This window comes from Neopelma chrysocephalum, unplaced genomic scaffold (assembly GCF_003984885.1).
Source record: "Neopelma chrysocephalum unplaced genomic scaffold, ASM398488v2 Primary Assembly neopelma1_22, whole genome shotgun sequence".
In the NCBI taxonomy this organism is placed as follows: domain Eukaryota; kingdom Metazoa; phylum Chordata; class Aves; order Passeriformes; family Pipridae; genus Neopelma; species Neopelma chrysocephalum.
In genome coordinates this window covers 22,933,949-22,958,008 of record NW_020897689.1, presented here as the reverse complement: position 1 = coordinate 22,958,008, position 24,060 = coordinate 22,933,949, and the positions used below count along the sequence as shown (strand labels likewise).

General features: G+C 40.8%; 1 protein-coding gene across 2 annotated transcripts in view; it reads left to right on the top strand.

Annotated features, from left to right (window-relative positions):
* The window catches only part of TAF4B (TATA-box binding protein associated factor 4b), a 72,022-nt gene that overhangs the window by 651 nt on the left and 47,311 nt on the right, over nucleotides 1-24,060 (top strand). Inside the window, exons 2-7 of one of the 2 annotated variants that reach the window (XM_027674927.1) lie at nucleotides 59-227; nucleotides 15,267-15,415; nucleotides 16,071-16,178; nucleotides 20,412-20,579; nucleotides 20,684-20,806; nucleotides 22,848-22,937. In XM_027674927.1, coding sequence (XP_027530728.1) covers nucleotides 59-227; nucleotides 15,267-15,415; nucleotides 16,071-16,178; nucleotides 20,412-20,579; nucleotides 20,684-20,806; nucleotides 22,848-22,937 — 807 coding nt within the window. Of the gene's footprint in view, nucleotides 1-58; nucleotides 228-14,436; nucleotides 14,483-15,266; nucleotides 15,416-16,070; nucleotides 16,179-20,411; nucleotides 20,580-20,683; nucleotides 20,807-22,847; nucleotides 22,938-24,060 lie in introns of those variants that run through there. The other variant, XM_027674918.1, reaches the window with a different exon arrangement.

Here is a 24,060-nt window from a genome sequence, read left to right as displayed (position 1 = left end):
GGGCAGCTGCAAGTTGTATATGGTGTGGTTGCTATCTGTGGTCAGGCCCTCGACCAAGGTGCCCGGCGCACCCGCGCCCGCCGCCGCCCCGCCGCCGCGCCCCGCGCCCTCCCCCGCGGGGTCCCCGGTGCCGCAGGCGGCCGCTCCCGGGGTCCCGCGGCCGGTGGCGCTCAAGGGTCCGCCCACGGCCACCCTCCAGTTGCCGGCCAACTTGCAGCTGCCCCCAGGTGAGTGATCCCTACCGGACTGCCCCGATTGTGGGCATGGTACCGTGTCGCCACTTCCCTGGGATGTCGCGGTCCTTGCTGTCGCGGAGCGGGTCGGCAGGACCGGTATCCCACCGCCCTGCCCTTGCTGCTGGGGACGAGCCGTGGCGAAGGACGGGCCGGGCGGCGGGGGATGGTGGTGGTGGTAAAGGTGTGTGTTTCGTAGGTTGGTTTGGTGCCCCAAACTTCTGGGAACCGGGATGTGTGTCTGTCTTGCAGGGCATTGGGAATGTGATTGTGTTCAGTCAGTTAGCACTGGGGATGCTTACAGCCTATCTGGAGGATGGATCTGGAAGTCTCTGGATTCAGGCAACTTCTTACTTTGCTGGATAGCACGAGGAGCAGAAGGAATATAACCAAAACCACAGTGGCCAAGTTACCATAATATGTGACTTGAAAACGACTGATGGAGGCTTTCGTAGAACTTGAATGAAGCAGTATCCGGGGAGGGGTGTGTGAGCGGGGATTGGCGACTGCAGAGCGAGTCCCGTAACTTACCGTGCGGGTCAGACTGCCCGCGCTCCCGGGCAGTCCCATAGGAATTCTTTTCACTGGCACAACCAGGCCGGTAGACCGTCAGTGAAACAGAATATTGCCGTGCTTAAGAAGGGCACTGCTGAAAGTTCATTACGTGTTGCTCCTTGAAACGCTTTTTTTTGCGTAAAAGCTATGTGGAAAACGAAGAGTTCAGAGAGGTCCCGCGCTTCCTACAGCGGCAACGAAAACATTAATGGAGGAATTGCATAGTGCTGATAGAGACAGCTTAATTGGATAGCAGCAGAGGGTTAGCCAGGGCTCCTACCTGCGCTTTCTCTCAAGAGGAAGAAGATGCTGTTGGTTCTGAACTTCCCGCTCTTCCCTGTCGGGCTGCATTTAAATGCTTTTTAATAAAGAAAGTGACTGATTCAACTGGTTTTGATCTTGCTCTATTGAGACCCCAAGATATGTAATGACTTTATTGCTATTTGATGCTGTAATTATTTCCTGCCAGGACAGTTCTGTTGTTGGAGCATCTGTTGCAATTACTTTCAGGTCGGATGTTGCGGAAAAGGATGACTGGTTTTACAGTAATTCCTGTGCTGGTAGTGCATATTTGGGTTTTTTTCTCTTTCTTTCCTTTTTTTTTTTAATAGCAATGTCTTTACCAAAGACATGCACTTCCCAAGGATATATATAATGCTGATGTAATTTTAAAAAGTTGTCTTTAGTCAGTAAGTAGATTTCCCAGCACTCAGATGATGCTATAATGTCTAGGTAGTCAGCAGTCATGGATGAGTCTAAATCTTTCCTCTGAAATGAGCCATGATGGAAATATATTAAATTCTTGTAGCAGGGGTCCCCAGGTATTCCGCTTTTGTATCTAATATTTTTGCTTTCGGGAATGTATTGACATTCAGTGAAACACCTTTCTATGAAGGTGAATGCTCGTGCAAATTGCCTACAATTGGGGAACTACAAGTTGGCAAAACTTATGTTTTCTTCGTAGTGGGCTGACTTTGATTACATCAAGGTATACTGTTGAATGTCATCTGACTTGTATTGTGGCAGTAGGCAGATGTAACAAAACTAGCATTACCCTTCAGTTGCATCAGCTTGTTTTCCTTGCTCCTGGGACAATGCAGCCTTTGTATCGGAAGTTCAGAGGTGCTGGTACTGTGCAGCATTGTAAATTAAAAGTAACAGTATGGATTTTAGTGCTTCAGAAGAAACGTAGAAGTTGTCAGATTTCAAATGGATCAATGTTTCATGGAAACTTGCCTAAGTAATTGTTGTAAGGATGACATAAAAATGCATTCTGGCTTGAGTAAATGTTAGTATTTTACCCCTATCTTCTACGTGGATTCAATTTTTAATTAATAATAAAAAATGCAAGATGAGTAGCATTAAACCTGCAAGTGTTAGTTTAACATAATTAAAAAAAGAAGGTGGAATGAACAACCAAATTCTTAGGCTTGAAAAGTTTGTATTTCAAATAAACTGCCAAATCTAGCCATGCAGGATAAAATACAGAAGGAAGAATGCGCTTGGCTTTAAAATCACGGCATTCAACTTTTGTGGCACCTGCTAAGAAAAATGAATACAGAAAACATCCTTCCCTTGAGTTTCAAAGGAAGACTTTTGAGCTGGCTTGTTCTAGGACAGCACTGCCCTTACTAGTCATCCTGAATTACTCATGAACTGCTTGGGTCCTGGAGCATGCATTGCTCCTGTGCTTCTACAGCACTGCAGTCTGGGGAAGGAAGGGCACCAGTGGAGCTGTGTTTGCCCCCGTGGCTTGGAGGGCAGTGGAGGTTCATGGAAGTCGTGGATTTATGCTGTACTTTCTCTTCCATTTCTACCTCCCCCTTCCTCTTGCTCAGAGTAAAGCCAGGAGGTGGGAAAGGCAGATGACCAGGTATGACTCCTCGTGTCTCTGAGCACAGATTGCTCTTTTTACCTGCTTACCAAGGAAAGATCACTGGGTTTCGCAAGTTATCCAGGTCTTGAAGGACCCAGACTTACTCATGAGTAACAAGGGGTTTTCATCACCCTCCTATGTATTCCTCTACAAAGTGCTGGTTTTCAGCAGAGTAGCTGTCAGACCAGTCCTGCTGGTACTCAAGGCCATCCTCCTGCACCAGTCCATCCCTGGCTTGTAGCTGACCACCTCTGGGGGTTTTAATATGCAGTAGTACTCCAGCTAGGGACTGTGTCCTTCATCTACCGTCAGCCAGGCAGAGTCTGACCTGAGTGCTTGCTTGTGGTATTTTGACCTTGCATACTATCAGCTCTTAGACTAAATGTTTGGGCTGTCTCCTCCCCAGTGGAGGGAATTTGTATGATCTACCAAAGGGATCCTTCCTCAGTTGCCCTCTTTGGTGACAAGAACATGTTATCAGCATTTCAGAAGGCTTTGTGTGGCAGTCTGTGGGATTGGCAGGGAACAGACCAGCATGACCAGTGCGGTTGCTGTTTCTGTCCTGAGCTCTGCTCGTTGTGTGGTCTGTGCTGATTCTTATGAACCTGCAAATGTCTCCTGTCATGGACCATCTGCTTATCAAGAAACTGTGTCCTTGGTTAACTTGAGCTTAATGTTGCGGTGGGGGGGGGAGAGTGGATGGGCTGTGCTAGTAACAGGAGGAAATAATTTACTTGGGAAGGGGAAGGAGCGACGAGGGCTGTGACAAGTGTCTGTAGTTCACCTTAGTGCCTTTGGGCTCTGTACAGCTTTGGAGAAGTGGAGGGTAGAAAAAGATCATAGAAACAGCAAAAAGAATGTTAATGTTTTTCCTTGGTTTCCTTGTTTACTTTTCTTGAACTTAGGTTTTTGTCACTTCTCTGTCTGTACTTATGGCTTTCATTCAATCCCTGGCCCTAGAATGCTCATAACAGGCAGGTGTTGAAAGGACAATTAATAAATATATCCACTTCTCTTCTGGTGGAATGAAAAAATACAAAACTGAACCAGATGCCAGGGATCCTCCATTGTTACCTTGGATCTGCTTCCAGCAGGGAAGCTCTTCAAAAAGCTCATCTCATGCCACTGCTGCTGGTTAGAGGGATGGCAGCAGCTGCCATCAGCTGCCTCTAGTGTGTGTATTTCTGGTTTATGCTTTCCATTATTGCTAACACTAGTGGGCCTGAGCAAGTATGGTGTCAGCAAAGAGAAGTCGCCCGGAGTCTGCTGTAATTTGCATGAGTAATCTGGTGCAAGGCATGGTCTCCATAAGTTTCCTTTGTACCTGGCTGAGGGGGGAATGGCAGCAGGTACAGCTTCTTTGTTTCTCTTTGCAGCTCAGTCATCTTCAGTTGGATGTTTTACCTTGTCCCTGGCAGGTTTTCCACTGCCTACAGCTTATCTAGGCTGATAGTGGATAAGTGTTCAGAAAGCACAACCACTGTTTGTGGCAGGCGCTTGGTGCTGTGTGGTAAAAGGCAGTCAGTCAGCAAGTGGACTCCTGTGGCTGGGAAGGAGAGAGCTGATGTGGGTATTCCAAAACTGCAGTGGGGTGGTATGGAGCCTGGTCTTGTTGGGTTTCTCATAATTGGATATAGAAACTAAGGCAACCTGAAGAGGTGAGGGCAGATAAACATCTGGATGCTTCTGCCTTCTGGTTTTGAAGTTGACCTAATACCTTTCAAGTAAAGTACTAAGAATCTCCCTCTTCATGTTCTAGTTGGTTGTTTCTCAGTGGTAAAACCGCACCAGGAATTTGTTATTTTCATATTTATGCTTTATTTTAGAATTGGAGGAAGCCCTGAATTTGAAATACTTCTTAATTTAAATTATGCTTGGGTAGGAGTAGGCTATCTAACGATTTCTTGTTTCAACAGGACAAAACCCCTTAGAAACTCCTTTGAAGTCTGCAGTTTTTAGATGTTGATAATCCCATGAAGTTTGAGTGTAGTTTTTGTGCTGTAGGATGATTAGTAGGGACTAAATAATACATTATTGTAACCTTTTGTATCCCAGTAGTGTCCTTTAGCAGGTTTCTTGGGATGGATTCTTTGCAAACTTCTTTCTTCACGTCAGGTGACACCAGTCAACTTTTGTTTTTCTGAGGAAGGGTCAGCAAAGCTTTCACAGACCCGAAGAACTAAGTCAAATATAAAAAACAGTGTCTTCTGCTGTAACCAGTAGAAATTTTGGCTGCTCTGTAGGACTTGATTTTGCTTTCAGGGCTGAATGTGTCTAGCAAAACAATGCCTTCATATCATTAAATGCACAGCCATATTGGAATTAAGATTTAAATCTTGGCAGAAGATGTAAAGCTAATGTCTAGATTTATGGTTTTCATGCACACAGAAAAGTAGATGCATTCTGAATACTGAAGCATGGAAATATGATGCTCAGTAAAATTAATGCTAAATGCTGTTCAGATTTTACAATCAATTGGAGTGTATTGCAAAGAATTACAGCTTTGGTGAATGGTAAACTTTTTTTAAGCCTTAGAAGAGAGAATGTGAGCCTGACTTGTGTTGCTTTTGCAGTATTTAAAGGACCCTTCGGCTTTTAGCAGTAAAAATAGCATCATCCACACACAAGTGACAGCTGGAAGAAACACTAATTATGTTTTGGTATTCTTTCACCAAAGATACTGACTAAACTAGGTAAGCTTGTGTGTTATTATTTTGAGTAGTTGCTGTACCAGATTTTTTTAAGGTTATTTTAGAGATCCAAGTATTTGTCATGCCATGTGATAGGAATCTGTGCTGTGTTTAGTGGGTAGGACTGTAAATGATAGTTGTATATGCAAGTTGTGCTGTTAAGTTGCAAAGCTTCTGATAACTATCAAAGATAAATAATTAGTAGTGCCCTAATCACTTATGCAAAACTGAAAGGTAAATACTTTTTTTTAAATTCTTTTTACATGAAGCTATTTCTCTGAAAACTGATGATGCCAGAAGGAAAGCAAGTATAATTTGCAAAATGGAAGAGATCACAACAGACATTTTTAATTGTCAGGATTAAGGTCTGTTCTGCCATCTGGGTCACGTTTAGAACAAAGTCCACTAACAGATCTTCTCCACCAGTGTCTTGAGGTAATAGTATCTGATTGCAACTGAAGCAGGCTAAAAATGGCAGCAGGCAGAAGATACATTTCGCTAATGAGCAAATCTGAGGTCTGTTAAGGCTGGAGAACTGGTGAAGCTCAGTGATCTTACTTGTGGTGTAAGACCAGTCAGATGATATGATGACACTTCATTGATTTTCTTAGCTTGTGCTTGCAGACTAGTGCACGCTTCCAGTTTGGTGGAGGCAGAGAAGATGCTTTCGTTAGTACTGGCTGCTCCTATGAGTTGCCTGGGAAAGCAGATTTCCTTGTGTAGATGTCCAAGCTAGATTAAGAAGTGGGTGAAACAGCATGCCCTGGTTGGCACGACACCTGAAGACTTTTGTTTGCTGCTTGCCCAGTGGCAGTTGACATGTAGTTCCAGTGGAGCCCTCGGAGCCAGATCCAGCTGACTGGTGGTGTATTACTAGGCAGTCTGCTTGGAGCAGCCAGTGCTGTGTGTCGAAGAGGGTAAGTGTGGTCAAAACACCTTTATGTATGGCTTTCATACTAGGCACTTAACAAATACCCACAGTTTTGCTGACAGTTTCCACAGTATCTGTGTAGACAGAAGTTAATGCTTCCATGAAGGTATTGATGTCCTCTACAGTAAGTTTTGTTTGCTCTATCACACTTAAAACAAGGTGGTAATCAGTGTTAAAATTCAGTGTTAAGCCCTTGATTGTAAGTGAAAATCCATCCACTAGAGGAGTGAATTTGCACTTTTAGAGGAAATTAAGTTTAAGAGGTTGGAATTCAACTTTCTGCTGATCTCCAAGTGAGCAACAGGGAAACAAGTGTGCCATTGCAAAATTAATATGGATTAACTGACTTGATTCTCCTCTTATTTAAAGGAGGCAGATTTAAAAGGGGGTGATCTTGTCCTTTATTAGAACTCTATGAAGACACTAGTTCTTGGTATTCAGATGTTTTTATCATCACTTGGTTTAAAGTTAAGATTTGTGGTTCAGCACTTCAGCTTCAGATTTCTCTGTAACAGCTTAATGGCTGTTCTAGAAGTGCAGGGTATTGGCATAGCTTCTGGTCCTTAGAAAGCTGTACATATATGGCTGCAATGTGCCAAGCATCTAAGTTGTTATTTAAAGAATTTTACTCCAGTGAATACTAGGAGTACACAAGAGGGTGTGGTGTAGAGACTCAATGCTTGTTTTCAATGCAGTAGGAATTGTCTTGAGAGTAAGGAAGTGTCACTTTGGCTCCTTTGAGGAACTGTTTCACTGCCATCAGCTGAGTCCTCTGCAAATACTTGAAGCTCCTACATGAGGTAATTTGGGTCCCAGAGAACTGTTAAGTCAGATCATCTTATCCACAGACAATCCTAGAACTGTCTGATTAATGAGATAGGAAAGCAACCAAGCCTCAAGGAGCAAAGTTGCAAACCACAAAGATGAGATGGGGAAATGCTGATGGGAAATGATCCCAGTTGCTGAAAGACATGGCCCAAGGACAAGAGCTAGATGTTCTCACAATATCAAATAAGACTTGTGTTACGCAGCATTGGCTGGGAATCCCATATGCCTACGCACAATAAAACCAGCAACTCTTGGGATTCAAGCATAATAAATACATTCTGAATTCAAATAGAGACAGTAGTGCCATCTTTTAACAATGCCCAAACCTGTTGGTTATTTTCAGCCCCTCCAAGAATCAATGCAATGTCCAGATTTTCTTTAAAGGGTTGGTGTGGACATCCGTTGCTTGTTATAAATAAAAGTATATTACCTTGCAACTGGTATGGTTATATTTTTGCTTAAGAGTTCTAGTATAACTGAAAAATTGCATGGATATCAATGTATTCTCAAGGAAACAAGCTCAACTGTGTGTGCAGTCGAGGAGAACTCTTAACTCTGAAATGTGGACTTATATTCTGTGAAAAAGCATCAGCACCAATTGCTAGTCTGTTAAGCAGAGATATCTGTCTGGGCACCAAAATCCATTGATGAACAGAGATATCCATCTGGGCACCAAAATGCATTGATGAGCAGCTAGCCTCCAACAGCTTGGATAAGACTTACTGATTGAGTAGTGTGTAACATATGGCTTCAGATTTTTGCATTTTTAGCATTTCGTGTCTAGTTCCTGGAGAAAGAGAGGGAGAGGAGGTGTTGTTTATACTCATCAGACAAAGGTATGTAGTGTCCATTATTCCAGGCTGTTTGAAACAATAGGATATCAGAGTCTGCTCCATCCTGCCTAAGAGAGATATCATCACCCTTTTCCTGGCTCCCTATACTTCCAAAGGCTGGGTCTGTGCTGGATGTCTCAGGAACTGGTGCCTGCTGTTAGCACAGAACCTTGCCAGAGTAAGATTGGAGTTCCTGGAGGCAGCAGCCTTTTCTGGCACTGTAAGCCCCTCTGTTAGTGTGACAGAGCTGTGAGTACGTGGTGGTGGTTTAAAAAACTGCTCACAGCAACCCAGGCCATCTGGGAAACACTAATGCTAGTGAAACAGTGCTGTCAGCTGGACAGTGATGTCTCTGAGGGAAGCTAGTCACTGGCTTTGAAAAGGTGAGATGTCAGACATCAGCCTTAAAAGTTGCAGGCCACGGTCTACAGGAATCTGCAGTGCAGCATTTGTGCAGTTGGCAAAGATGCAGTCAGCATCATTGAAGAACTTGTGGGTATAACATTGTATGGTATTTTATTTAGACTGTGTTCTGTTGTAGCGTGAAAGTATATTGAGATTACGCCCTTTGAACTTTTCTCCTGACCTGGAAATTAATGATTTCCATATATGTGAGCAAAACAAAGTGTCTTTCATTGGAACTCAAAATCGGGCATCTCATTGTGACTCTGCAATATCTACATGTCAGTCACTGATCCTGAGCTGTCACTGTAAAGACCCCTTAGTTTAGAAGTTTCCCTGGAATGGAGGGTAAGAACACAGTGATTTCTGGGATATGTACTTACTTAGTGAAACAAAATGTGAATGACATTAATTGTTTGAGGGCCTGGATATGTGCTGAATGATTCTGGTTGCTGCAGTAGCGATGTTGATTATGGGTTGATCATTGCTGAATTTCTCTCGTGTCAACTGAAATTGACTTCCAAAGGTTGGAATGATTTGTTGTATGGAGTAAAATGCTTTATGAGTGTAGTGTAGATACTGAACAACTCGACCCATACAGTATAGATGAGCCCTCTGCCGTGTTTATTTGGGAAATCTAAAAGCAATCACAGATGTTTTTCCAAGAAAAGCCTCAAACAGGCAATCTTTGTGACTTCACAGAAGACCTGTTGTCTGAAGTCAATTGTATTTGACTAAGAATAGAAGTTAGAGCTCATCATTGGAAGCCTTTGGTGAGGTAACCTTGTGTGGCTGCTAGATCTTTGTTGTCACTTCATTCCTAAGACAGTGAAAAGCACAGCTAGATTGGGCTGTTGTCTTTGTTTCTTCATCTCTACTACAGACGTTTGCAGTGGATGTCTAGGAAAACTCAAGTACAGAGTGAAGGTCATGGGGAATAAGCAGTTCTCCTGCATTCAGTACAGACCATACTTCATCTGGAAACATTACAGTCCCAACATATTAGAAGGGTTATGTAAGTCATAGGTTATGTAAAAGTTGTCACTGTCTTTCACAGTATTTCATTAATTCTTCCTGCTTCTTCACCAGTCTTTTACAGCTAGTCTGCAACGTAATGCACCTTGATACAATCCCTGCCAGAACAGTCTATGTCTCTAATAATGTCTGAGTTTGGTCTAAGTCCCGTAATATGTTTTTATAACTTTAAGTGACCTGTTCTGTGGGGCTCAATAAATGGGGTTGAAGAGGAAAAAACCTGCATTTTTTCTAAAGGATGGCTTTCGAGAGAAAAAGTATTTTCAAAACTGTTGCGTGGGTTAGTAGTGTTTGGCCTTTTATTTTCCAAATTTTGCGTAATCCTAGTCAGTCTAAGAAACTTAAAACTAATATTCCTTTTTTGTTGCCATTTAGTATCCTTCTAAAACATCACCTTTAAAGCTTTGTCTTACCTTGTAATAACTGCCGTAAAAACTATCTCTTTGTTTTGAGTAGCTCGGTGAAACAATGGGATTTGTTTAGGAACAGAGAGCACTGACACATTCCTGTTGTTTTAAAACATTTTTGTTGTTCACTTACTGATTTGGGACCTGAAAGTCTCATTTAGTCTTGTTTTTATAATTGGTGGTAAAGTGTACTTTACTAAGGTTGGCAACATACCTGATGCAGGCACTCCTTGTTTTGAAATAAGCTAAATTTACCCTTCTTTGAAAGCAGCTTTTGTAACTTGTGTTTTCTCAAATGAGTTTGGTCTAATTGTGGTTAGTTCTTACTTGTCTTTTATTTTAGGAGCAAGAGACTTCTTTTCGTTTCCTCGTGTTGTTCCCCAGCCAGCAGTTCCCAAGAGCTGTTGTGTTGAGCAGTTGCATTAGAGACCACGTAATTGAAGTGGTGGCTTAACTTGAAACTTCAGTTTCACGTGTAACAGCATAAGGTGTATCTCCGCTGGAGCACAAATGCTGGATGGTTCATCTCAGGAAATTTCTTCTGGATGAAGTTCCCCTTCAGAAGTGGCCTCGGGATTGCCTTATGAGGTGGAAGTTGCCCTTACGGTGGAATGCTTTTAGCAAACGTTTGTGTTCAGTGCTGCTGGATGAAGGCCTGAGCTTCAGCTGGCAGCACAGCTTTGTGTTAACAACATTGTGGTTTCCTTAACACTCATTCCCTGAAATACAGTGAAGCCCATGCAGGTGGCATTACCTACAGTGGCACAAACAGATCTCTGTCACTATCCCATAGCACCTTGTTCATGTCTCTGGTGAATTTTTCCTGCTCTCTTGTTATAATGCAGAGGTATCCGGAAGCTGCTTCTCCTTCTGTGTTTCTTGGTTTCTGGGTTGGATGCCAAACCAAGTTCAGAAAAAGCTGTATCTCCTTGACTGGTGGTGTTGGGACAGCGAAAGTTTACAGTTCAGGTATCTCAAGTTTGAGCAACAAATGGAATTTTGTTAGGATGCCTCTGATTTTCCATTTTCTCTCAATGCTGGCAAGTCTGTTCTGGGTGGTGGCTGTCTGAGCTTTGCAGGAGTAATGCCAGGCACTCCTAGAGGCAGGGTTCCTTTCAGGAGAAGACAGGTCACTGGGCAGAAAAGGTGTGGATCTCAATGAGACCTCTTCAAGGTAAGAATGTATATCATGGCTCCTGCTCCTCCTGTGTAGGAAACTGAGCTGAGTTTTGGTTGTCAGGTCCTTCCCCTCCAGCCTTGTTACAGGATTGCAGCTGAAGGAAGGTGTGCAGGGAACAAATGGTTGAAATAGATGATTCTGTTTTAGCTGCCTTCTCTGTCAGCCAGGAAAAACAAATAACTTTCCAAAGGAAAATTATTAGCAAGACAGGCAGACTATCAAGGGACAAAAGTCTCAATTTGTTGTAAATAGGGCTCTTTGTTAATCTGCAAGAGACAGCTGAGTCCTCCAGCAGAAGAATGTGAGAAATAATCCCTGATGGTAACTGGTCACTTGAGTTTGAAAATAGGAACAGATTTGTAGCCTCAAAGGCACTGTGCCTTGCTCTTACTACCCAAATGCTTCAATGGTGAGGAAGTCGTTCCTGTTCTCTGAAACAACCCCAGTAAAACTATCAAACGGTGCATTCTTGGAAGTGCCGCCCAAAACTGGGCACCTGCAGCGTAACAAGAATGCCTTATTGCTGTTCAGTTACTACTGCTGTTGCTGATATTTTGTTCAGAGATTGCAGATATCTTTTCTGGTTTTACATGCCGTGCTGAGAGGTGTTAGCTGAAATGTCATGTTTCAGCTGTTCAGAGGTGGTTTGTTGTGTGTTGTCCCATTCCTCCCCCACCCTGCCCATTTTACTGTGGAGTTGCAGTGACTGCAAGAACTGATCTGTTTTCACATTGTTTGTTAACATTTGTCTTCTAGTGAATGTGAAAACAGCTCTTGATAAGAAATGCTATCTTTCCCCCCACCGAGTGAAGAATGTGGATTCTTGCACTTACCTTAATTTCTGATAGTAGCATCTTGGAAGCTTGCACGAGTCTGTTTGTGTGACCTTTGTATTGCAAATCTCAAGGTTACCATCACCTACTGTTCCCTCATTTCACACTTGAGTAGCTGTATGTAGTGTATGAGACTTTGGGTATTGGTTTTGAGTGCCATGGAACCTTTTCTTCTGGCAGAAGATATCTCCTATGTCTCCTCTTGGTGTCTGTGCTATTGACTGCAGTATTGGGTTGTTGCTTTTGTTTCTAGGCAGGATGGGAGTATCAAAACACTGGGGGCATTTTTAAGTTGTGTAAAAGTATAAGCAAACTGCGACAACCAGAAGTAAAAAAAATAAATGCTGTTCTCAACAGCTTTCTAAGTGTTTCAGACAATCCATGTGTGAGTTTACTGTCAATTTGCAACATTACGTTGCAGCTGCCCATAACTGTCTCTCTTGTGCTTGGACGTGATGTGGCTCTTCAGTGTATGGATCTGTAGCTCTAACAACTGTTTCAGATTTGCCTTCAGCTTTATTTGTGCTTGCATCAGGCATTTATAGTATTAAGTTTACAGAAGCAGTAGTTAGTAGATTACCATGATATTGGCCTTGGAATTATAATTTTACCAGCATCACAAAGAGCTATGGCCATGAAAAGGCTACCTCTCTTATTAAAGTTGTTGCAAATGGAACATATATAGGGAAATTAATGTTTGTTCCAAGAGGAGCAACTTCTTACTGTAACTTAGATGCAATTAAACAGGCATCATCATAGTTGTATGTTGCAATGAAGGCTGTGACTACTACTTACTGGCCTTAGGTAACAAATTTTGTGGATGCTCTCACCAAGCTATTTTTCAGTATTCTGATTAAGTATAGATGTCCTTGTATTAAATAATCCTGTAAGGAGGAAGAAAGTTGATTTTTGCTTCAGGTTACATTCTGTTGGGATCATTGCAGTCCTGGTCAAATGTAAAGGGGCTATTTTGACTTGTTAATATTTCTGGTAGTTTTTTTTTTGTTTACCTTTTTTGAGATGTTAATGAATTTCCATATTAACTGTATTGTATTTGCATAAGCTTCCTAACTGTCTTGTTCTTAAGGTAATTTCCTGTCAAGCAAAGTCTGCTGGAAACTCCCTCCATTCAAGTGACTGCAGAATGGGGTACTCTTCGGTCAGTCTCCGTCTGATGCTGACTGAAACAGTCGTGCAAAAACAACCCCAGGCCTGTAATTGAGTTGACTGGTATCAATTCTCTTTCTTATGTGCGGTATGATTCAGAGAAGTAGAAATTGTGCTTCTGATAATTTGGCCTAACAGACAAATTTAATTAGTAGTGACAAGATATCCAAATACATGAAAACTAACACTTCATGCATTCCAAATCTCTAAAGGAATGAAATGATAAATCTATATGTGCTTTCTCAAAGAGCAGAGCTACCAGTGACATTTTAAAGCAAGCTTATACAGGAAAAGCCTAAAGCCTCCGGTAGCAACACTTTTGTCATCCTCAATGTAGACCTAGAGTAGAGAGAAATACTATTGCTACCAAAACATAGCCAGCTTTCTCTTTCACTGAAGTTGCATAAGCATGTGGTGTGAACCAGGAAAAAACAAAGCCCTTTTTCTGACTGATGATAAATTGTATGCCATGAATCACTGTCTAAATAAGATGGTATGAAAATAAAATAAGAAATCTGTTTTCTGTAATTCCAGGTATTCATTGATTAAATTAAATGATCCATCTGTACCTAAATATAATTATAGTCTTCAGTGGAGGAGGAGAAAGCTGAGTTGTCAGACGAAGTAACAGTGTTTTTCTGAATATGCAACTGTGTTGTGCAGCTGCCCCATCAAGTAAAGGCTGCTTGAGAAAGGAGGGAATCGTCTAGATGCTTCTCTTGCAGTTCTTAGTGTGTGCTATGTAAATGGAAATATGTTGATGTTACAGAATTTTATACCAAGTTTTGTGTTGCCTTGCAATATTTTCTTATGCTTTTAAATGTGGAGGATGAAAACCTGTTACTAAGCATGTGGTTAGTAGCTTGATCTTTTTTTTAAAACAAAAACTCAAACCAACAAAACTTGAGTCATGGAGCTTATGCCTTTTTCTGTTATATTCACTTAGAAGCAGTGTTTTAGGCTGTATTGTATGGCAATATTTTGACAACTTTCAGACTAGCCAGGTAAAAAAACTGTTTCATTGATGAGGTCTTGTTTTACACTAAGAAAGATCGTAAGTGTTCATAGATCTGGGGTTCTTCAGATACTGGATAACTTGCAAGAAAGTTTAATGCAGTCCAAAAATGTTAAGGTACTCTTATTAGCATATCTGGCATTCTCCCGTACTTTCCTCTGTTCTTTTATTCAAAAGACCTTTGTTAAGTAAGGGTGTTTGAGATGAGGGGTTTTCAGTGGTGGACTTTGCTGCAGCTGCTGTTGGAGGTGAAGGAGGTGAGACACCAGCAAAGGCAGGGTTCTCTACAGCTCCCTTGAAGGATCTGAAGCTGTTCAGACCAGATATCCAACTGGCATTTTGTATTTGTGACTGTGATGAAACCTCTGAATTTTTCAGAGCTGACCCCTGAGGGGCCTGGGAAGGAGAAGGAGACATTGGTTTGGAGCTGAATCGTTTCCAAATGCAGGGAATATGGAACTCTGTATGGCTTGTGACTGATACTGATTCCCCTTAAGGTGATTTTCATTGAGTTTTAATACAAATACGCATTGATGTTTAATGATTTGTCATTACTGCTGATGGGGTAGGAGAAACATGGTAGGTAAGACTTTTTTTCTTTCCCACTGAAATCTCCCAATTTGTAAACTGCTTTGATAAAACCATGCATTTTAATGCTTTTGGACAGACCATTGACAGAGGCACAGCTTCAAATATCTGATGGCCTTGGCTTTCATGGGAGACCACTGCCCTCTGACTGAGGGGAGTGGTCTTCATACAGGCAGGTGAACTGGTACTAATCAGGCTACAGTCCCTATTGCAGTTTTCTCTGAACCGTATATTCACGTCTAAGTATGTGCCTAAATGTTCAGAAACAAGAGGCAGCCAAGTGTGATAGTGGTGATTAATTTTGCAGGTTGAAGAGCTACTTGAAGTTACTGTCAAAGTAATCCCAGAGTGTGTGTAGATGGTGTGTCTGTTTTTTAAATATCCAAAATATCTTTTTTACTCAAATGGTGAACTGCTTCGCAGTTTGCATCTTGTATGCATGTAGTGCTTCAATGTGGCCATGTACTTAAATCTTTCTCTTGAATTTTCTCTTGAATTTAGGAATTCTTTTCTGTCATAAGATGCAGAGTAAAGCTGATGTGCACTTAGTTCTTATATTTCTTGGCAGCTGTTCCTTGGAGTAAGAAACTAAATATTATATTATCAGTGTGGTCTAGTTATTTCTTCCACAGAAATATAGGGAAGCCGTAACATAACTTAATTTCTAACAGTTTGAATGTTTTTCTTCAACAGGAACTGTTCTTATCAGAAGCAGTAGTGGCCACCTAATGCTAGTATCTCAACAAGCAATAGCACGAGCACAGAACCAGTCACAAAATAACACAAATGTGAGACCATCTGTGCCAACCAGCACTCCTGCAATCAGAATATGTGCTGTACAGGTAACTTCTCTCATAATTTTAATTTGATGTAGCTGTATGTTATGTAGTTATAACAGTGTTTGCAAATAAGTTGTGGAGAGTTAAATAAGTGTTTGAACACTTTCTGAACGGCGTGATGGTGTTTGGTTTTGCACCCACAAACATCACTATATGCTTTGCTTTCTCAGTTTGGAAAAACTGCTGTCTGTTACATGTGGTAAAGCTCAAATTAATGAATTCCTCTTTGATGATGATGATCTAAATAGTTTAAGAAAAAAATGTCAACCATCTGTGAAGCTGAGGACCTTTCCTGTTCCTTCTTCCCTGAGCTCTGCTGGCTTTTTGCTTCTGTCTCTTGTAATGTGGCCAGCATGCAAGAATAAGGAAATGCATAAAAGTAACAATTTACATATTTATTTAACCATTTTATTCTGATTGCGTGTTGTCTCTTAAATGTCTCTGAATCTGTTATTGAATATTAAACTGGTAGACAAATAGCTTTGTTGAGCAGCATTTAAACTATATGGACTATGTGAATGATGCCTGCATTGTTACTTTAAGAGTATGTGTCTTGGTTTGTATCTGACCCCAGCTTCAGTGTCTGTGTTGTGATTGACTTGTCTGACTACTGTTCTCTGCCCATGTATAATTATTTTTTATTTTTATTTTTTTCAAGAACTCTAGCACCCAGTTAGTAAAAAAAGTAGCAGCTTCTCCTGTGAAAACATTATCTCAAACAACAAATGCTGTGGTTTCTACTGCTCAGCCACCTGCTGTAATACGGGTAGGTTGCAGGCTTTATAGTATGGTAGAATAAGAATAAGTGACAGAAAGAACTGGAGAAAATATTGATGCATTCTTGTAATTTCTAACTATAATCTGTTTTTTAGTAAGCTTGGTAACCTTTGTACTCACAATAAATTATTTCCTGAATATATTTTTAAATGCATAATTTGATTAGGCTTCTGTCAGTGTGTGTCAGATAATCTTATCTGTGATACAGTAGAAAGCACATGAACAATGAATGAAATAAATAGTTCAGAGAGCCATTTCCAGTGCTTTGGCACTCTGTGACAGAGCTCCTTCAATCACTTGCTGAATCTTTTCTGGGAGATGAGACTTCCTAATGTGTTACTGTTGGGATTCCCTGATTCCTTAGGTGAGGGAAAAGGTATAACTTACCTTAGATGATGTTGAGGGGAAAATGAGCTGTCGATGCCAGTCAAACTGGTTTTCATGTGTATGATTTTTTTCCCCTCATTAAAAAGTGAAGGAAGGTCGTAGCTGAAGACCTATTCTTTGAGTATGGCAGATGGGTTCCACAGGTACAACTGTAAATAGACAGTGATTGGAAATGCCTCATTGTTTTTAGGTAGTGTTTTTTTCTAGTTTCCTAAGTCTTATTTTGCTTTTTCCAGAGAAAAATGTTGTAGGACTCTTCTGAAGAGGCTCTTACCACCTGTAGAGTATGAGAATTTTTGTAGATATGGTTCATCTGTTCTTGGGGACCACAGACTTCTGGATAAGCTTTGGTGAAAAGAAAGCTTCTTTTTTTCCTGTGAATAACATGTTCTATTCTCCTCGTAGTCTGGAGGAGAAATCATGAAGAAGTCTGGCTTGTACATATATTTTGCGAACAAGAGTTTGAAGGAGACTGGGCTGTAGCAGTTGTACACTCAGTAAAAGAGCAGGATCAGTAATTGAAAAAGCATGCTGGTTATATGTTCTTGACCATGAGGGTGTTTGAAGAATTGGGGGATATGTTCGCTGTTAGTGGTAACTAACAGTCTCACTTACAAGTTTGTCCTCCTGCTGTTCTTCTGTATCAGCAATTGAAAACTACTCACACACTTTTGTCTGTGATCTTTTTCTGCTTCCCTCTCACTACAGATGGATAATGTTGGGGCTAAAGTGGAAAACCCAGAGGCCACTCTTAATACATTTTCTATTTTGCTGAGAATGGAAACATCATATGCTTTTTGTCTAAGAGCAGTGATGAATATTCCTTACATTTATTTTGGAATACTAACTCGTAAACCATGTGTTTGTGACCTCTACATAGAGATCTTTAGGATATAAAAACAATAGTTATCTACTATACTACCCTTGCGCTGGAGAGAAGAAATGAAGGTCATCCCTCATCTGATGGATGAAGTTGCCTCCATCCTCACGCTCTCATGTGGATAAACATTGAGATTCATCATGCTATTAACTTTTCCTTTTTTAACTTACATCTGCCTTTGACTTGGTTCTTTGTACTTTTAGCTCAGTTTTGAAGTAATCGACTTGAGTTCTTCTGAGATATTTAGAGGCATAGATATGGAGTATTTTTGTAAGCTTTTTTTTTTCCCCTGTTGTAGAAATTTGAACACTTGTTCAGCTGTAGGGCTGGATTTAAACAGCAGGAATGATGACTCTAGAAAAAATTAATAGCGCTGGTTTGTTTGGAGTGTCTTCCTTGGAGCCCCTCTGTTTTGCAGAGGATTACAAAGCCCTCTGTACAAGCTCCTTGTACAGTGAAGACTAAAGAGATGCAAGATGGATACATCCTGCCATCACATGGTCACTGTGCTCTTCACCCTGGAATGGACAAGAGAAGAGTGCTGACAAGGGAGTCTGTGCATAAAGTTGATGGAATCATTTGGGGAAAGGAAGGCAGAGCTCTTGGGTCTGATTTCCTTGGTAGCAATTCATTTATCAGTCTTGAAAGACCTTGCTGATCTTAGTCTTGACAGCTTTTTAAGGTCACAGGAGAGGAGCATTGATGTGGAAGTATGATGTCATCACAGAAAGTGGGAGACAGTGGAGAGGAAATAATTCGTGGTTTGGTTGTGTATCTTGTGCAAAATACAACTTGGAACACTACTGTCTGCAAGACTCTCCAATTACTGACTCCAGGATTATTCTCCTCATCTACAAAAATATTTCCATTTTTGACATTTCTAGATGTTTGAGTTCTGAGGTTAGACAAAATACCTGCGCATTTTTATTTTTTAACTGTTTTCCAGATGGGGTAACGAAGCTGCAAAGTGTCTAATTAGCATCATGCTGGGGCACTTTCATTTAGATGCAGAGCACTTCTTCTCTTGAAGTGACTTCAAAATATGCAGGATTGATGCCATTTTTTGTGGCGACTGTTTCTGTGTTGTTCAAAGTGAGAATGAGAATTGTCAGTAGTGAAAAAGGTTGACAGCAGATGACAGAAGTTAATTCCCATATATTCATTTTCCTGGGAAAAGGGTCCAGCAGACTTCCTGTTGTTCTCTCCCTCAGCTGATAAAATGCTGTTCTGGTCTTGATGTGTAAGCACGCTGGAATTTGCAAGAGATCAGCTCCTGTTTTCAACTTTTAAAAGCCCAGGGCATTGCAGCTTGGCAGATAAGCACTATGTCCCCATCCATCCTCCTTCTGCCCATCTGTTTGTGGGATTCTTGTGCCCAGTTTGCCTCCCTGTGGTCTTAGAGCTGTTGAGCCTCATCCTTGGAAGAGGCAGTGGTGGTGGCAAAGATCCTGCAGAGAGCTATTAAAGTGTTACCAACAGTGGGAGCCTAAGCTGGAAAGCTTTTTGGTAGCTGCTTGCTGCTTTCATGTCAAGCTGGCAGCAACTTTGGAAGGGGGGAGGACACCCACCCAGGAAAAAAAAAATTATAAATATATGACAAAAGTGCCAGTGTTTTGCTTTAGCTTTAAGTGTTTGTTCGTAAATTTTCCCTATCCTGAAAGACTTAAAAGTCCTTTGATAATCTACATGATGTCTGTCCAACTCTTGGTTAGTTTCTGTTTTATCCATGGTAGGGTTAGTTAGACTCCTGTCTTGCTGTATTATAATTAATGCAATTAGTAAGTATTAATTGCAATTGTTGGACTGGAGTGTTTAAATGTGTTAAGAGTTAGTGAAAGCAACTGTGTTGTGCAGACCTGAACCTAAAATATGGGCTACAAAACCAGACTTTCTCTTCCTTTTGAGAGGCTTGGAGGAAAAATTACTCTGAAGTTTAGGTTTCACATGTTTACCTGGTACTCTTGCTCTTCTATGACCTACATGTTCACTCTGGCTTTTCAGTTTTTAAGTTGAGAAATCAAAAGTAGTGGGTTTTGTAGAGGCAAAGTCTTTTTTTTGTATTGTATTCTGTTGTATCAAATGAACTGTGGTGGGATTTTTTGGTATGGTTTGTTTCTTTTCTTTGAAATCTGAAGTAGAAATACTTCAGTTTAGTAGATTTTTATTTGGAAACTATGATTTTGCCTGGTTTGCAAAGGAGGGAGGTATTTTTTTCTAAACCTTAATTACTCTCCTGTTGCTGGAGCTTCTGAGTCTGTTGCTAAATTATAATGAGATTTTAAAAAGAGGTCTCAAAATAACTGAATTTTGTGTGGGTTTCTGTCAGGGCAGAGGAGAAGGAGATCCAAATTGCTGCCCACGAGGAAAAGGCGGGAAGAACTTGTTAGGTCCATTTGCTGAGCTGGCTGCTTCTACTGGCACATGCATCCTTCCAAAGTGGACAGACATGATGTCTTCTGCCTAGTCTGTGTGTGATAGGAAGAGCAAGGGATGTTGCAATTGGGACAGGAGCTTCACGGCGAGAATGGAAGATAAATAATCACTTAACATTGTGTTTATCTTTGGAATAATACCTGGCTTAACATTGTCCAGAATTCATTAGTCTTAGACAGTAGAAGCCTGGCAAAGTTAATATACTGCTTTCTTAAAGACAACTGTACCTTTCTCTCTTCTTTCAAAGTTGCAGGCAGTGCTTTCAGTCTGGACACGCCTTTGTTATTTCTTCTCCTCGCCCTTGATTTATAAACAGAATTATGGCTGTGAGGGTTCTGTCACTTACTGTATTTAATAGAGCCTGTCCAAGCAAATGAATCTAAACTCTAAAAACAAAGAGAAAATCGTTTATTTATATCTTAAATGGTAGTGTGGAGGGAGATTGCTACCTTACATGCTAGCAGAATCCAGTATGTTTGTCACGTTGTTCTTTGGTTAAAAAGTGTTAATTTTTCTGTTCAGCCAACAGCTGCAACACCTAATGTTGCTACAGTTACTGCTGTAAAGCCTTCGAGTACTGGAACACCTGTAAAACTTCCAGTTACAGGACCACCTGCACAAGCTATCTCCCAAAAGGCAGTCTCTGTGAAAGCAGAGGGCACAACAGTAGCACAGACCAGCGCTTCTACAGTAAGGAAAAAACGTTTTTAATTAAAAATTAACATTCTGTATGTTCATCAGAGGTTGGAGAGACAGTACAGCATCTAACAGTCTTCTCTTTATTTCCACACTAGGAGATGCTAGAGAATGTGAAGAAATGCAAGAATTTTCTTGCTACGCTAATAAAATTGGCATCTAGTGGACCTCAAGCCCCTGAGATGGGGCAGAATGTGAAGAATCTGGTGCAAAATCTATTGGTGAGACTTTTTTTAAAAACAAAGTCTACATCATTTGCATATAAATTTTGACATTTGCTTTATCACAGTTCTGTTCCTTGTCTGTTATTTTTTTAAACAGCTGAAGAGATGGATTTATGACTGAGTACATCTGACCCCTCTCTAAGTCTTATGTGATAACTCTGACTGAATCCCATGCTGTCTTATTTTCCTCCTCACATTTGTTTCATTTTATACAGGTAACTGACAGCAGGAAGAGCTGATAGTGTTAGCACAGCTTCTGGGTCTGAACTGCATTTTTTTCATGTTAGTGTTTTTTTGAGTTCTCAATAACAAGAATATCACTGTGTAGGTTGTAGTTCAGTTCTGAGTCCATACTACTGCTTTACTGTGAGACAGAACTGACTTACAGATTGATAGTGAAGCTCCAGTGGAACAAACGTGACATTATCAATGTCTTTAAACAGTGGGATGGAGAAAACAATGTGGTGGCTGCCAGCCACTCTTTCCTTGCATGTGGCTTCTATGTGTTGCTTCGGGCTGTACCCCAGCACAGCTGGGCTTTCCTGGTAACGTTTTCTCCTGCCACTTCTTGTCATGGCATTTGACCACTGCTGCTGCTTTGTTGTTCCACCATAGCAGAAGGCTGTGTGCTGGTGGAGGAGGATGGCTTTGCTAGCGGTACCACAGGACTTTTCAGTCTAGAAGAGTGTGGTGTAGAGAGGAGTAATTTCAGAGAGCAGATTGTTTGAAGATGCAGCCTTGCAAGAATTTAATTCCTCTGCCTCTCTGTCCCTGCTGGACTATACACCTCTTCTTTTTTTTTTTTTTTTTTGAAAGCAGTTGTTGCCAGAGACTAATACATTGTTAACTGTGCACTTGTTTGGTTTTTGTAGTATTTGAAAATCTGCCATTCAGTAGGTACAAAATAAATCAATATATTGTATGTAGAAATGAGTAAATGGTGGCTGTGAAATAAAATGGTCCTTAAGGCAGTGTTTCATGAAATGGGTGTCAAGCACCATGTGCACTGAGACGTAGTGTATCAAACACTTGGATCTGTATCACTGAGACCTCAGTGATCCATATCCGCATCTCTGTGGGATCTAACAGGCAACAGATCAAATGACTAAATGAGAGAGCTGCTGTAAGTTCTGTTTGTCTGTGAATACACAGCATTTGAAGTCCCTGCAACTTAGAACAGTTGCTCCAAAGGAGAATATGAGTGAGAGGAGTAATTTCCCTGCAGAAACAGATATTGGTGTTGCTCTTTATGTGTCTGTACCTTCTTGAAGGTAATGTTCTTGATGACTCTGTAGCAGGGACTCACCTGGGGGGGTGAGGAAGGGCAGCAGGGTCTGGGGCTACCTTAACCCCTTTGTGGTGGCACTGAAGTAGGGATGAGGGATCTCAGAAGTCTGCAAGCTTCCTAACCCTCCCAAGCCCTTGAGTCAGGTGTTTGTGTTAACACATTGGAAAGCTTTAAGGGAACAGTACTCTGCAATTCAGAGGACTGTTACCTTAGGGGTATGCAGAAAAGATGTTTTGATTGCTTTTGAAAGACTCTAAGTGTTCTGTTTTATTATGCTATGTATGCGTTGGACTAGAATTGTCTTACAAAAACTAAGTTGTCTTTAGTCTTGGCTATCTTTAAGTTGATCTTTATGCAGATAAACTACCTTTATTGAAAGAAGTACTAGTAGTTGATTTAAAATATCTCTGCATAACAATGAGATACTGAAAAGGGCCAAGTGCTACTTATAGTTTTTTCTATCCCTTCACTTTAGTAACTGGATGAGAATACCTATCCATAAGTGTGTTAACTGCCTGTGGCTGAATAAAGGCAGTAAAAAACTTGGATATTACTATACCAAAATTACAACATTATTCCATCCTACCTCTCCCCCTTTTGTTTAAATGTAGCAAAATACAAATACAAGAAAAAAGTATTTGAGTACAATGCCATGATAATATAAATTTCCATTACTTTTTTGATAGATCTCAGAAAAAAGTCTGGTAGATTTAGTTATAACTTACTATTGTAATTATACTTCCCTCTTAGGAAGCAAAAATTGAACCAGAAGAATTTACGAAAAAGCTATATATAGAGCTCAAGTCATCTCCACAACCGTATTTAGTTCCTTTCCTCAAGGTAAGCATCCGATTATGGCCGTGTAGTATTTAATTTGGGAAGGGAGGAGAATCAGAAAAGAAGAGTTGGGGCATTCAAATAGATATTTGCTCAGGTCAGTTGAAGAAATGGTCCTTAACCTTGCTCTGTGTGACTGTTGCACTTGGAAAGACAATTTTTGAGGAGAAGGAGAATTTTTGAGGAGTAATTTATGCTGTGTTCTTATATTGTAGAGCAATTACCCACTAGATGTTAGTGGAGACTAGTGTTTTGAAAGCATCTAAAGTAGAACAGCTATGCTAAGATAACCTCTTACTTTCTCATCAGAACTATTCTGCAGCTATTCTGAATTCTAATACAGAAGACTGACAACAGTGGCAATGCACAGCTTATGCAGTGTTTAAGCTCAAAGAATCTACACAAAGCTGTTCATCTGTCTGCTGGTTTGTGTTTAACTAGAGGCAGAAAAAAAAACCCTACCCCTTTTTCCAGAAAGGATCTGACAGGACCACTGCAGAAAAGAATCCCAGGAACTCTACCTCCATTCAAGCAAATAATCACATAAATTAAAAAATTCTCCCTTAAGACTTTTAGTCATATGGTAGAATGGTATTAACAAAGAAAAATTAACATATTTGTTGTACAGCAGGCATTAAATTCCAGTGAAAACATGGAAAACTTGGTGAAATTTACTTAATTGCAACGTACACCATATTCTTAGACTTGATAGATCTGTACTTTTCCTTGACATTCATTATAGGCATAATGGAGAATAAAGGAAGAATAGTTGAGTGGTAAAGCTGGGACAGAGGTTTTCTGTAGTTTGCCCTTTTCCTTGGTTTTTGACAGGCCGCATAACAATGCATGTGATAATGTTGATATTACTTTAGATGTCTGGTGTTAATCTGTTCAAGTGGGGGATAAAAATTTTTGTTGCAGCGGTAACTTTTAAATGCCTTGCTAACAAGTTTTCCATGACTGTTACCCTTGGTGCACAGACCTCAGGGCAGTTCTGCAGGAGTTAAGTTGGGTTCATCGTGGGTCAGACCCATCGCAGCAGAGCCACTGCATGTTTCTCCTGCAGCATACTGCCAGCTATTGGTATCATCTAGGCTTTTCTGTTTTGGGCAGTATCCATACCACA